We start from the raw sequence: 13894 nt of genomic DNA, 5'->3' as shown, positions 1-13894 counted from the left end.
AACTAAATCATAAGCCATCTCAAGTTCGTCTTGCCATCAAGGGTGAAGAAGGGGAAACAAAGAGATAATTCATATCTCTTCTAGTACTATTTTTGGCATAAAAATGAGACAAATGAAACAATAAGGCCCAGAAATGTTCTTGACACTTGTAAATTATTTCAGCAAGAACAATACAACCTATTTATAACTTTTTCTACATTGAGGTCGATGTGATTTGAAAACAGAAACGTTTTTACAGATCTAGTAAAATTTCTTACTATGAACTCTGGTATTTGAGTTCTTGTGGCTTCTCCTTGAAGAACAAAAGCAATGTCAATCCATGCTTCAAATTATAAAGTGACAACACAGAGCAATTTTCAATAAAAACTTATTTTAATAATTATTTTTTGTAAGATTGAAACTTTTTTCTTGGACATGGAACAGAGTCTCGTTATGCCAGATGGGGGCAACAGACGTTTTTAATATTAAACACTAACTCAGCAGTATTTGTCATGGTAGAATACCATTAAGTTAGCCCTGTCCAACTGCAAGAACTTCTGTTTTTTCACTACATTCCAGCAGCAACTGCAGTGTTTTGAAATTAAATAACTGTGTATTTGTGTTAACAAATTTGTAAGACACACTTCATGTCTTTCAAAGATTTGGCAACTACTGTAAATATCTATTTTCTTTTAATCTCCTACTCTTCTATATTGCCCCTAACAGCTCCTCTTTCAGAAAATGTAACATGATAGAATCTGGAAAATGAAGCATTATTATAGAGTTTTGAAGCTTCCATATTGTCGTGGTTGCGGGGGGAGATCAGTTTTTCTAGGGGGAGGTGAGCAGGCTAATCAGTGATTAGCTTTTTTGCTGGCACTTGGATTAGTCACTCAGAAGTTTAGACACGCCTCTGAGGACATAAAGAGTTAAAAGCAAGACTCCAAGGGAGTTCGTCCTCTTTTTAGATTCTAGTTCAAGCGGAGAGACCTCTCAGGCCTCCTTCCCCTGCCCAGCCACGAGGCTGGGTGGGGGAGGGGAAACACGTGGTCAGGCTCAGGTAAGCCGGAGCCCCGGGGGGAGAAGAGAGTAGACAAGACTAGAACTGAGCTGCCTCGTCGAAGATAGAAGAGTAGAAAACTGTGGAAGTGCCTTCTGTGTGTGCTTACTCCCCTCTCCTCTTCCCCTCTGGGAGAAGATGCCCAGCCACGTGAGAGTTGCCCAGCCTGAGAGTGCCTGAGCCTGCACCCTGCCTAGAGATAAAAACTGTTAACCCTTGCTTGGCAGAAAGAAACTTTTCTTAGACATTGATTCTCATGACTGGTGGTTTCGGAGGAGAGAGGGAAACGGCCTGAGACTGAGATGATAAAGCACAATTAAAAGGAACCCGATGGGCAAAGAATGAGAAGAGTAGCCTTCTGAGCTGGACTTTTCTTGCATAATGTCAGCCATGGTCTGAACTTGAGTCTCTTTTGAACATAAACTGCATTTTAGGTAGATACAGCTGCCCCTGCTTTTGCTACAGTAACTAGCACTTGAAGAGTAGAGTGAGCAGAAAAGAGAGAGAGAAAGTGAAGTTGCGCCTTCTGCCTTCAGGGGAGACTTGCTCTTAGAATCCTGGCCCCTGAGTAAAAAGAGAGAGAGCTCGGCATGCAAGTATCCTTAAAAGAGCCCTGTATGCAGCTTTCAGACTATAGACAGCAGTAAGAGCACTAGACATAAGAAAAAGAGAGTGTCACCCTGGCAGACTTCTCCGAGCGGTGCCACAAGTGAGATAGAAACACATAAGGGGTAGACCCGTGTTTTCTGAGGAACAGTCTGTGGTGCGAGAGAGACTCCTCTCTCCCTTGCTGAATTAAAGATTAGTTTGTTTTTGAGTAGTGATTGTTTATCTAAAACCCAAAGGTTTGGTCTGTGAAAAGTAATGTGTAAGGAGTAGAAACTGAGAGAAGAAATGTTCTGAGAAGTTTTTATTTCTATCTCTGTGTGTGTTTAAGAGTTTTTCTGTCTCTGTTCTTATGTAATGTAATAAAGTTTTGGTGGGTTTTTTTGTTTTCAAGATTTAAGCCTGCTCTGCTCTGTTCCTGATCACATCCCACAGTAGTTGTTAGAAAAAAACCATATATTCATGGGTGCATTAACATCTAGCCAGTGCCAACCCATGACACATATTGACACAGCAGACACTTCTATCCAGTCAAATGAGCTAAGTTAGTCTGCACAAGTGCATTAATATTGCTGATTTACAGAACAACGTCCAAAACCCTATAAAACCTCAGTGTTACATATTTCTGAAGACAGTGGCACTAAAGCTTAATGCATAGAGTACACTGTTACTTGCTGGAATACATCACTTATTGTTTGAATGTGATCAACAGGCTGTTCCTTTATCTACAAGCTAGACAACACAACCAAGTTTTTACTGAAAAGTCTCCAGAAGTTTTTTGAATATTAAACTCCCAAGGACAGTAAACCAGGCCTTTCAAAATTGCTGCCAGGCCGTTAAATTCGTTTTCTCACATTCAAGCAATGCTTCACTTCACACAGAAAATGTAATGGTACTGTAAAGAAATAAAATATATAGTAAAATGGACTTCAAGCAGGTAGACTACCATGAATTCTCCACAGCAGGAGTATATGGTACATAATTTACATGCAAGGTTCTTCCAAAGTTGTGTGTTATATTGGTGTTTTCTAGGCTAATTAGAATAAAAAGAGATTCAATTTACACTTACTTCAACCTCTGCTTCAGGCACATCACAGTCATTTCAAGCAGCCTTGGGTCCCTCCTATTTTCTCAACCCAACTATTGGGTCCCAACTATTTGCTCAATCTACTTCAGATGTTCTGAGTTCCATCCAAGTTTCAAACATGCAATTGTGGGATTCTCATGCTCTTGCACTGTGCCTTGCACTGAAACTTATCTAACTCCACTAAGTTAAATTTTTAAAATAATATTTTAAAACCAATGCATAGCATGCAGTTATTTACAGAACAGTTCTGACTTTGTCTTCCCATTACACTCAGTACTACTCTGTCAATCATAATGACACAGAACACTGCCACAATAATAAGTATCACCTTGTTCCAAAGACGTAGATTCAGTAAAGTGGCCACAGCTTTTCATAAATGGTAAGAAAACTCTATCACTATGGTAAAGGTCATAACTGTATAGGTCATAGCTTTATTCTCCAGTAAGTTCTGATCACAATATTTCTCTGAAGTTTTCAGATGGAAAAACAGCATGACCAGTCTATATTCACTATGGGTACCACTGCCACTGCAAGTCAGGAACATGCAAATCATCTCAACAGAAACACAAACTGTGACTCAGTTACATTTAGCTACCTAAGAGAATCAAAACCAAGAAAAAAATAGTTTTGTTGAAAAGTAATGAAAGGTACTCACTTTTACATTCCTGATATTCTCTTTACTTATTGTACTTTTAAAGAACCTTGTAAAGAGCTATTATGGCTAGGATCAGATTAAAATCAGGTGTCTTTGTGGACTCAGAACAAACTTTAGTAAATCACTTTTTCTGCTCTATACTGTAAGGGAATCTTTAAACAGAAGATTTAATTTCAGACAATCTTTAAGAAATACTACTTAACCTTAAACATTAGGAAACATTACAAAACAACAAGGTATTTGCACAAATTTAATCCAATCCTATCCATTTCAGCCTAGCAGCTATAGGATCAAAGGACATTTAAAAACCATAAGAAGAAAAGTGCTTTCTTGCAATGCTGTAAAGTTATTGCAAAATTTTCTCCAGCAAGGTTAAATGAAGTAGTCAGAATAAGAAGGGAAATGCCTCAACATGTCAGGAGATAAAGGACAACAGTTCTCCAAACCGGAGTCCTTGTTTGCCATTTGGGTTGTTACTCAGTTTGCTTGGTTTTAAGAATACTGAAAATAGTGACATATTTGGAGAGCTAACAGTCACAAAGGCAAATGTAAAATACATTAGTTTCCCTGAATACTGTGTATATTCATATGTACTACTATATAGTGGTGTATATATATATATACATAGTATATACATATACTATGTATACTTAACTGCACCTCTTAAAATTTCTGTTTCCATGTGGGAGGTGAAATATTTTGGAAGGAGGAATTTGTGATTTAAATAATAAGACAGTTTTTACTATTTAAGATGTTAGGGTGTTAGGTGCAAATATTTAGGATTTAAATATTACTTGTTCTCTTAGCTTTAAATTTTGACTTCTAGCTACATGCACTGCCATCAGACTTTGGCTAGCTTCTTAACCTCTAGAAGCTACTTTACTGTCACCCAGATTTTTGGTGTTGGTTTTCTGCTTTTCAAATGAAATCCAATATTTATCTGTCAGTCTACACTGTTCTGAAAAGCAGCCTGTCACCTCAAAAAATAAAATGTTTGATGGATTTTGCTAAAATCTAGCACAGATAGCTAAGCCCAGAGACTCAAAATGATTAAGCTTTTACATTGCTTCCTATGACACCAAAAATACTACAGCTATCTGAACAATTTGAACTGACTTAAGGTTTTTATAACTTTACTGTTTGCAAACACCTTTGAAATTCTCCAGTGAGTTAACTGAAATCTGGTTGTGTATCACTTACCTGAAACACTTAACTAGACGCTGCCCAATTCTGTAATAAAAATGTCATCAGCATAAATTCTGATGCTGATGCATCCTGATTGTTTGACTCAGGCCCACAGTCAAAGCAGTACTGTTTGGTGACCTAAGACTGCACAGTTTCACTATGAATGACTTTAGATTCTTCATGTAATTACTATGTGTTTCTTAATAATTTGGATAAGGTAATATTACCAAAAAAGGGAGAAACATTTCCACATTATTTGCTATAACATAAGATACCATAAAATGCCCTCAAATGACACTCTCTGATGCTAACCAGCCAGTCACATTCATTCTCCTGAAGATTTTTTGCAACAAATCAACTCTTCCAAATAATTATGTTCTCCAAAGACACATTCTGCAAATTAATCACAGTTTAATTAGCTGATGTTTTATCTGCTTATGTTATCACGTAGGTAACTTTGACTCCAAAATTAATATCCAAATTGTCTAATGCAATAAGGCTCTCCTTTTTCACAAAATAAAATGTAGACTTATCTACTAAGAAAATAACTTCAAAAAAAATCTGTATCATCCTCATTTTTACTGTAAGTAAAAATGTCAGCTTACCAGACTTGTGCTTCTTATGTTTTGCTTTCTTCTTAATTATAAACAACTTGTTCTGGATCTCAGATTTATATGATTTGAATGGATGAAGATGAATCTCACGCTTTCTTTGCAAGTCATCAAGTTTTCTCTGTAGATTTTCATTTAGAATATCCTTCAACTTCTTTTTTTTCTTTTTCTTCTTTTTTGCCAGCATCTTATTTAATTTCTTATTATTTTGCAGTAAGGTCTCTATCACTGTTTCTTTAGCAGATTCATGGTAATTTCTGCCTTGGTTTTCATTATAAGTGCCATTGACATGCATTTGGCAAGCTTTCAGTGTGTTCTCCTTGAACGGACTCAGCTCAGATCTTACCCTGGCCATTTCTGTGCAATCTTGTCCATTCTCCACATCTGTTATTTCTCCTGAACTAGGGTGACCACCCATTTCAACAATCTCTCCGGAAGTAATCAAATTCCTGAAGTTCTCTTTATGACAACCAGTTTTTTTGATGTCACAAACTCTTGAGGCTTTTATTTCACAGTCAATCTTCATATCCTCTGCAATGACTCTAAACCTACCTAAATGTGTTCTTTTTTCTGGACAGATAACAACGTCCATACTTTTCTCTCCTTCTGTCTTGGAATGACACAGCAGTCCTCTCCCAGCAGAACTGACCTCCCCATTGCTTTTGCTTCCATATTCATGTTTTACTCTTTCCGATTTAATACGCGGCACTTTTTTAACTTTGATGGGAAGAGATGGGAATTCAGGAGCCTGAAAAGGTTTTTGTTTGTAAATTCGAACATCTGCACCACAGAACTGTGGAAAGTGAACATACGCATTTTCCAAGCAGTCATAACCAAGAATTACTTCTCTGCATTCATGAATAGGCTGACCTAGCACTGCATCCTGAACATCCTTTTGTGTTTCATATACAAAGTCACAGAGACCTTTTAGCAGCCATACTTTTTGGTAGAAAGGTAGCTCATGAAATGGTTTTTCCTCCAATGGATTAACTTCTCCAAGCACTTTGAAAAACTGGGGACACAATCCAAGTTTTTCTGCAGCACCATTAGGATTGTCAGTCTGGCCCACAACAGTATACCAATGTTGCACTTTCTTTCTGAGTGCTGCTTCCCAAGTCCTGTATGAAAATGTAGGCCTGCGATGTAATGTAGGTCTGCGATGAGGAGGACTTAACAAGGAAGTCATTATTTTAGATAAAAAAACATTACACTGAGGCATCAGAAGACAACGTTCCAATTCATAGAATACTATTTCAGGTAAATTTAAAATCTGCTGTGCTAAACAAAGAAAATGACCAATAGCTGGAATCTCCCACATTGTCTCCATCCTTGTAGGTGCTGCTTGAGCTAAAAGTGATTTTTCCCATTCTTCTATTTCTTTCTGACTAGCTTCTTCTGCTTCTTTTCTTTCTTGATCTCTCTGCCTATTAAAAGAAATTTCATGAAAATTCAGATGAACAAAATTCAGGTGAACAAAAAGAAGTAAGAGAGGAAAATAAATCAGAACTACAGTATGTCAAACATACTTATCTTGAAGTTACAAAGCGTATACTAAAACTGAAGTATTATTTCAGTTTGTCTTACTTTGCAGTGCAGAACACACCAACCAAGATGGGAAATTATTGTCGTTTTTTTCTATCACCACTAGTCTAAAAAAGGGAAAAAGATATGAAAAAAGCCTGGCATATATCAATAGTTTGAGTTGTTTAGATTTTCAGGTATTAAAAAAACCTATTTCCTTCCTCAATCCTGTTTAATCAGAATTAAGTACTGCTGACAAACTATCCATGTAAAAAATCTCTGAAATAAATTCCAGGTAATTCTTGCTCTCAAATGGTTGGCCTGTGGCTCATGTCACCTGCCTTGTACACAAATATGAGTCACCTTCCTCAGTACACAAGTATACATGCCTAATTGCTAAGCGCTTGATTTACAGCCATTTCCCCTCCCACCCAAAGGTGTGTTACTGGTCAGTTTGCAATGGTGGTCAAAAAATAAAAGTATCAGCACACAAAGAATGTGAAGGAAAATAATACCAATAATAAAATGTTATTACATTAATTGGTTTACCCTCACCTGAAAAAATGTATTCAGTTCTGGTCCCCCTATCTAAAAAACAGGATAGAGCAGAAATAACATGCATTCAGAGAAAGAGATTAGCAGTAACCAGAGACCTGTAAAAACTTCTGAGTAATCTGGGAGTTCAGACAAAACACTAGCAAGAGGAAATGACAGCAGTATGTAAACCTCGTATGATAGACTGGAAACTTCTATTTGCTTTTATTTGTAATTTCATCATGAAATTTAAGGGCAGCATGTGCTAGAAAAATAAACGCTTCCATCTCAGATAATTAATTACATGTATCTTACCATCCAGGATACAAGAAATGTCAATTTATTTTGAAAGCAGAAATGTGGACATCTGCATGAATCACACAAATATCAAAAGTTACAAACAGAAGGAAACTTTCTCTAACACTGCTGCACAAGTAGACTTAACATTTTTGCCTGAAGGTACAACCAGATACCAAAATACAGGATTAGGATTCAGCTGTACTCACAGAAAAGTTTTTTATATCTTATCCTAAGCTTCTTTTATCTTTTTCTCTGAAGCTTCTATCACTGGTGAAAACTATCACCTGCCTCTAACACAAATGTGACCTGCTACTGGAATTTACATATCCTTATTTCCAAATTGTGGATCTCCAATTTTATTTCTTCATAAACACGTAGCAAATAAATGCCATATATCCATTCAAAGCATCAATGCATTCCAAATTCAGCAAAAGAGTAATGATAAATGAAAATGTTTCTTTTGACAACATGAAGTTGACAGTGGCTTCTAGCTTGAAGGGCATGTATTTCAAGCATTAACTATTGACTAGTTATCTTAACAACGTAAAAATGCAACAAATGTAGCTTTGTCCACATTTTAGTATCAGCACAGGAGAAATATGCCATGTGTATGCAAAATAACATAAAATACAGTAAGACTCTACTGAATACTTTAACTTCTATAATAAAATTAAATGTTCAATGACTTGTTACTATAATTTGAACAGAATTTTCTAATACCACATACATGCATGCTTGTTATTTATATATCTAGTAATTATACATATAGTGCAGAAGGACAGACTCATGTAAAGCAGAAAAGGTAAAAGCAAACAGGTCAGTAAATTCTTAACTTCAGTCTCCCGATGCAACATTAACTTAAGAATAAAAAAGATGGAATATAAAGACAAAATCCCATTTTTCTGCACAAACCTCTATTAGCCATTCTTGGTGAATAAACCATTAAATTCAACAATACTACTTGCACATGTAAAGTGGGCATTATTTTTCCTCTGATTTATGTTCTATTTAAATGTGTTAATATTGCATTGATATAATAAATAAAAGTAACCGAAAATAATAAATAAAAATAACTAATATCCAAGGGAGGCAGAGGAAGAAAGTGGTCTGAAAGCAAAAGTGGTCTGAAACATAAATTTCATAGCACTCTTGGATCCCACTTCCTCATTCTTCCTAAATGTAAAACTTACTTCCTAATAACCTCCTGCATCCAAAAGGTGTGAACTCTGTTAACATATGGCAACAAGGCTAAATATTGAGTACATGGTGAGACAGAACATATGTAGAAACAACAGCATTTCAGTATCGTTTCATTAAAAAAAGTAGGTGACCCAAAAATATCATCTTTGCAAGCAGTTTCAACTTTTTACAGAGTAATAATTTAAATCAAAGTAGAATTATCAAAATAAATGCAATACCTTAGATTCACCCCTACCTAGATAAAACTACAATTATATAATTTTTAAGAACATTTTAAAATATGTTTTTGAAATGTTTCTTTTTAAAAGAAAACTGTAAGTTGTTTCACTTGTAAAAAGTTTGCCTTGCTCTTAAGCTGTTGTTTTATCACAATATCTGTTGTCATTCCATTCTCAGCAGACATTCAAGAAAAAATGTAAATAATAGCACCCTTTCACATCTTCATTATTGAGGTCTTCCTGCTAGCATCCTTTGGAAGGTGTAGCTTTTTCCTGCGGTGTTTTTTTTTTTTTTTTTAGAGGACAAAGGGAAGTAAAGACAGAATAGGACACAAGGCAAGGGAGCAGGGGTGAAGGGAGAAACTGGAGAGAGAGATAAGAGAGAGACATTTGATATTTTAGTGGCACAAATACCCTTATTCTGAGAAATTATCTGGGTATACATACTGGGCTTTCATGATGACAGCAAGTAAAAAAACATAAAAAAGTTGTTTGTAAATACTTTTATTTACATTTACCAGGAATATGTTTGCATATATCTGTTGGACTTAGAGTAGTACCAAAACTATTCTAAGGTGAAGGTGATTTTTCTAGACTAACAATGGCCATATTTCTAGGACACATTTGCTATTGTTGTTTTGCAGCTCTTGAGTGGCATCTGACCTTAAAACTCAGCAAACAAGATACTCTGGTAGAGATAACACCTAAAACAGAGTCCAGACATAATTCCCTACTCTTATAATTTCCTCCATTACTTAAGGCAGCAGACAAATATCACTAGCAAATTCCTTCTTGTTTGCAATCGGAGATTTCTTGGTGGGGAGAGGAGACAAAGACTAGATTGTATTTTGTTCTCCCGATTACCATGTCTAACCTACTTCAGGTAAAAGGTCATACACTGGCATTCTTAATGACAAGACAGAGAACTGTTTTAAATCACAATAACTTGTTTCTACAAACTTTCTTTTAAAAAAATTAAATAGAATGTTACATACAGATTAGCAAAACTGCGTATTATTCTAAATTAAGCCAAGACTTAGTAGTCAGAAGAGACTAAATATGGAGATGCCTACATAACCTTATTTCTGTATCTCAAATATCTTAGATCATATTATTACATACTCTATATTTTTCCATTGGATTCAGTTAATTCCCTGCTAACATCCTCATAAAAAGCAAAGTTGACTATATAAGCATACCTTATTTCACAACTTCCTTAATTAAATTACTTGCAGAATTTAACTTCAAATGTTTTAATGAACATGTCTGGAACTTACCCAAAACCATGTTTTCAAAAACAAAAGACATAGAACTGCCTACATAATTTTCAACAAACCAAAGCCATACAGACACTTAATTTCCACTGAAACTAACCAGTTAATTATCTGCCATTCACTAGTGGTTCTAAATATTTCAGTAGGAATCTACCTTTATATTTCAGTATCCAACTAACTAGTCAATCATTTCCAATTATAAAATAATCCCACAACTATTTACTATTAACTAATATGTAAATCAGTTGATTTGTTACTTACTTAGCATATAACCAAGCAGCTGAGTAGAAACCCATAGAAATGTAATTAATAATTTGAAGAAGATAGTCAATATTCCGATAATTACAACAATTGAACAAAAGGAATACCTACAATCAAGACTGACAAAAGTAAATAAGACATAAATCAGATATTGTCATATATGTATTTTGTTGAGGTGAAGAGCTTTTGCTGCTGTACAAAAACTATTAGCTGCAAAACAGTGAAATCAGCTTTGCCAACAACATCTTGTCAGGTTTTACATGTTGAGTCTACGATTACAAATGGTAAAGTTATAAAAGTTTCACTTGGGGAAAGTTATAAAATATTATATAAAGCAAGGTGAAACTGATCATGCAAGAAATGGACAAATTACGAGAAAAAGAGAACTCGCAAAAAAGGATAGCTATATAACAAAAGTTACTAGAAGATTTGGAGTAGGATTTGCCTCAAATTAACTACAGAAGAGAAGATAAAAATCCCATTTCAGAATGTTCTTCCAAAATATGCAGTTGAAAAAAAGCTTGTAAAATTCATTTCAAGGATTTTGTGGGGAAGAATTAATCAAAAAATATTTTAAGGATTTAATCTACTAATTTAATTTGCATTTCATTTTTATTTCTATACAATTGACATGATTATTCTTATGTTTGACTATTTAAAATTTAATTTCAGTTTTACTTAATTCTCATCCTAACACGTCTGTGTATTATGATAGTACCTAAATATCTAAAGCAAAGTACTATATATAAACTTGGACTTCAAGAGGCAATCTCTTCAGATATGGGGCTAAGTTTTATAGAAAGGCCCTTGCATTTGCAGTCTTACTTTTCTGGGACTGAAACCATCTCTTAGATGTCTTAGATAGACTAAGCAACTCTTAGACATTCTAAACTAAGATAATTCATGGCTACATACATAAATTACAACTACAAGCACACTGAGTCTCTCACTAGATGGCCAGAAATGGAGCCTTTTCTTTATGTTCCTGATAACTCCTCTTAAAGTTGGGTGAAGAGCAGATGCTGCCTATCCAAACACAACTACCAGCACTGTGCTCTCCAGCTAAAATATCCAAAGCTGCAATCTATCATACTGTTTAGAAAGTACCTCTTTTGTGCCAAACTCAGTGCATTAGATTTCTAAAGAAAGCAAAAAAATAGCAGAATAAGCATTTTCTCTTAATAATATATACTTTAGCAATAAGCCAAACTAAGTTTAGAAAGTTGCAATATATTTTCAAATAAAAATAATGTTGAAAGTATGTGCACTTGTATGTGCAACACTTTGAATTATTCATATATACTGTAAAATGTGATCTTCACTGGAAATGTGCAACTAATTTTATAGGCCTTCTAATTTCATAAAAGTGCTCGGAAAAGGTACTTTTGGAAAATTTTTGGTGAGCTGGGAAACAATTGGTACAGAGAGGTCCAAACTACTTTGAAAATATGGTGCAATTAAAAAATAAAACAGAAGGTATCTGAAGCATCATTACTTGGAGAGGTCAATAGAGTCAAAGAAATATTAAACCAGCTATCTGCTGATGGATTTTTACTGCTTCTTAATAAGCTGTACAGATCAAAATTTTAGGGTGTAAAGAGGCAAGCTAGTTGTGGTCTTTTTCTGTTATCATGGAGCATTCTGTAGAATCAACCATCTTTTGCCCAGGATCTGGGACTTTTGAGTATATCCAGATACATGGATTTAACAGTTAATTACTACAGTTTTGCAGCAATGTACTTAAAACAGGTGTATGAAAGTGTAATTTTATCTTGTTTGGTAAACTGTTCCGCAGAGACTACCAATGAATTAAAATCCAACCAAAATGTCCTTTTTCATAATGTTCTTATCAAGTTCTGAGTTCTAGATCACAGAGTTGAGAAAAAATCAAGAGAATTTTACCAGAGAAACAATAACCCTAGTGATTTTCTTTTTTTTTTTTTTGTCAAAGTGTGATTAGAAGATTAGTGGATTAGAAGAAAGAAGAAACTTGTACAGAAAAAAGTACTGTCTAACAGTTAAGTAAATGATATAGCTTCAAATCTGCTGCAAATGAAGATTATCTGCAAAGCTGAAAGTTAGCTGATTACATATGGGGAAAAGTCTACAAAGCAGTGAACTTTGGGAAAAGCTAGAAAAGTTTTGCTTCCTGAAGCAAATACTGTCTTACCATTGTGTGCCATGTTTAGACACAGTCACTCAAATTACTGTTAAAGTAGACAAACTTAAAAGCTTCATTTTCCTCAAAGTGAAACTTATTGACATTTAACACTGTCTGGAATTATATAGATCTTAAATTTAAGAAGACCACAAAATCTCAGAGCTATTTACATGTACGGTCTAAAATTGTTACCTAAGTGACAAGCTGAAATTCCACATCAGTGAGGTAACAGCTGAGGCGCTGGCAGAGATAATTTGCTTCTTGCTATCAGTGAGAGAAGCAGTGACAAGATCATTGAATTAGACTGTAGTTAAGCATTCTGGTACTTTTTAATCTAATTATTGCATGAAAAATTGTCCAAGGACACGTGTGCTAAGCCCTAATGCACTAGCAGGAAATTACTGTGGATGCTTTTAGTTAATATTAGAAGATTTGCTACACTAAAATAAAAGCAGCTGCAATTTAATTCAAAACTTAAATGACCTCAGCAGTTTTTCAAGAAGGCGGTACTATTTTTTTTGCTTTGTGGATGCACTCTGTTGTAGTCATGAACTTAAAACTCCAAGAGCACTATAACATTTATTTACCTAAAAAAGCCAGAAGGAGCTAGCCTCTTCAGAAAATTAGGAAGACACAACTATTTAAAACTAAAACAAAACAGTTTTTCGTATTACCTCTTTTCCTCTTTTGCTCTCAGTTGCTCCTCTTGTCTTAGAACCTGAACCATCACAGACTCAAACATGCCTGTTGACAAACCTACTAAATTGCGAGGCGTGGAACGACGTCTTGTAGAAATGCATGCTGTTGTTTTCTCATCCTCCTGCCCATGGCATCCTCTAGATGTTACAGCTAACGATGTTTTCTCTCTTAAATGCCTAGAAGAAAAAAGCAAACCAATTCACAACTACAAACTTCCATACCAGTGGCACTTCAATGCCTAGCCTACCAAGCACGGATTGAGCATGTTTACTCAGGAAAAAAAAAACCCAAAAAACAAACAAACAAACAAACAAAAACCCCCACAATTATTTTTTCACCTGCCATTTTTTCCACTTTGAAAACTCCTTGATGAAATTTTAAACTTAAACCAAACACATTAATAAGACCTATGTTTTCACACCAGTTAAAAACTGCATCTTTATCACAAGTTACCAAATACTATTTGGAGTTGGAATTCTCTATCTTAAGCCATTAAAATATAATTATAATCCATAATCTTAGGTATTTGGAAAGAAAAAACTT

The 13894-nt window shown here is 35.0% G+C and overlaps 1 protein-coding gene across 3 annotated transcripts in view; it reads right to left on the bottom strand.

Moving 5' to 3' along the window:
- The window catches only part of BRD10 (bromodomain containing 10), a 54532-nt gene that overhangs the window by 37963 nt on the left and 2675 nt on the right, over positions 1-13894 (bottom strand). Inside the window, exons 2-4 of one of the 3 annotated variants that reach the window (XM_063422234.1) lie at positions 13327-13527; positions 12845-12916; positions 5178-6607 (exon numbers count right to left, since the gene is read on the bottom strand). In XM_063422234.1, the coding sequence (XP_063278304.1) occupies positions 5178-6607; positions 12845-12916; positions 13327-13527 (1703 nt within the window). Of the gene's footprint in view, positions 1-5177; positions 6608-7259; positions 7283-12844; positions 12917-13326; positions 13528-13894 lie in introns of those variants that run through there. The other 2 variants (XM_063422236.1, XM_063422237.1) reach the window with 2 other exon arrangements.

The sequence above is a fragment of the Prinia subflava genome, chromosome Z (assembly GCF_021018805.1).
Source record: "Prinia subflava isolate CZ2003 ecotype Zambia chromosome Z, Cam_Psub_1.2, whole genome shotgun sequence".
Classification (NCBI taxonomy): domain Eukaryota; kingdom Metazoa; phylum Chordata; class Aves; order Passeriformes; family Cisticolidae; genus Prinia; species Prinia subflava.
Note: the sequence above shows the minus strand (reverse complement) of the source record. Positions and strands in the feature narration are given on the sequence as shown.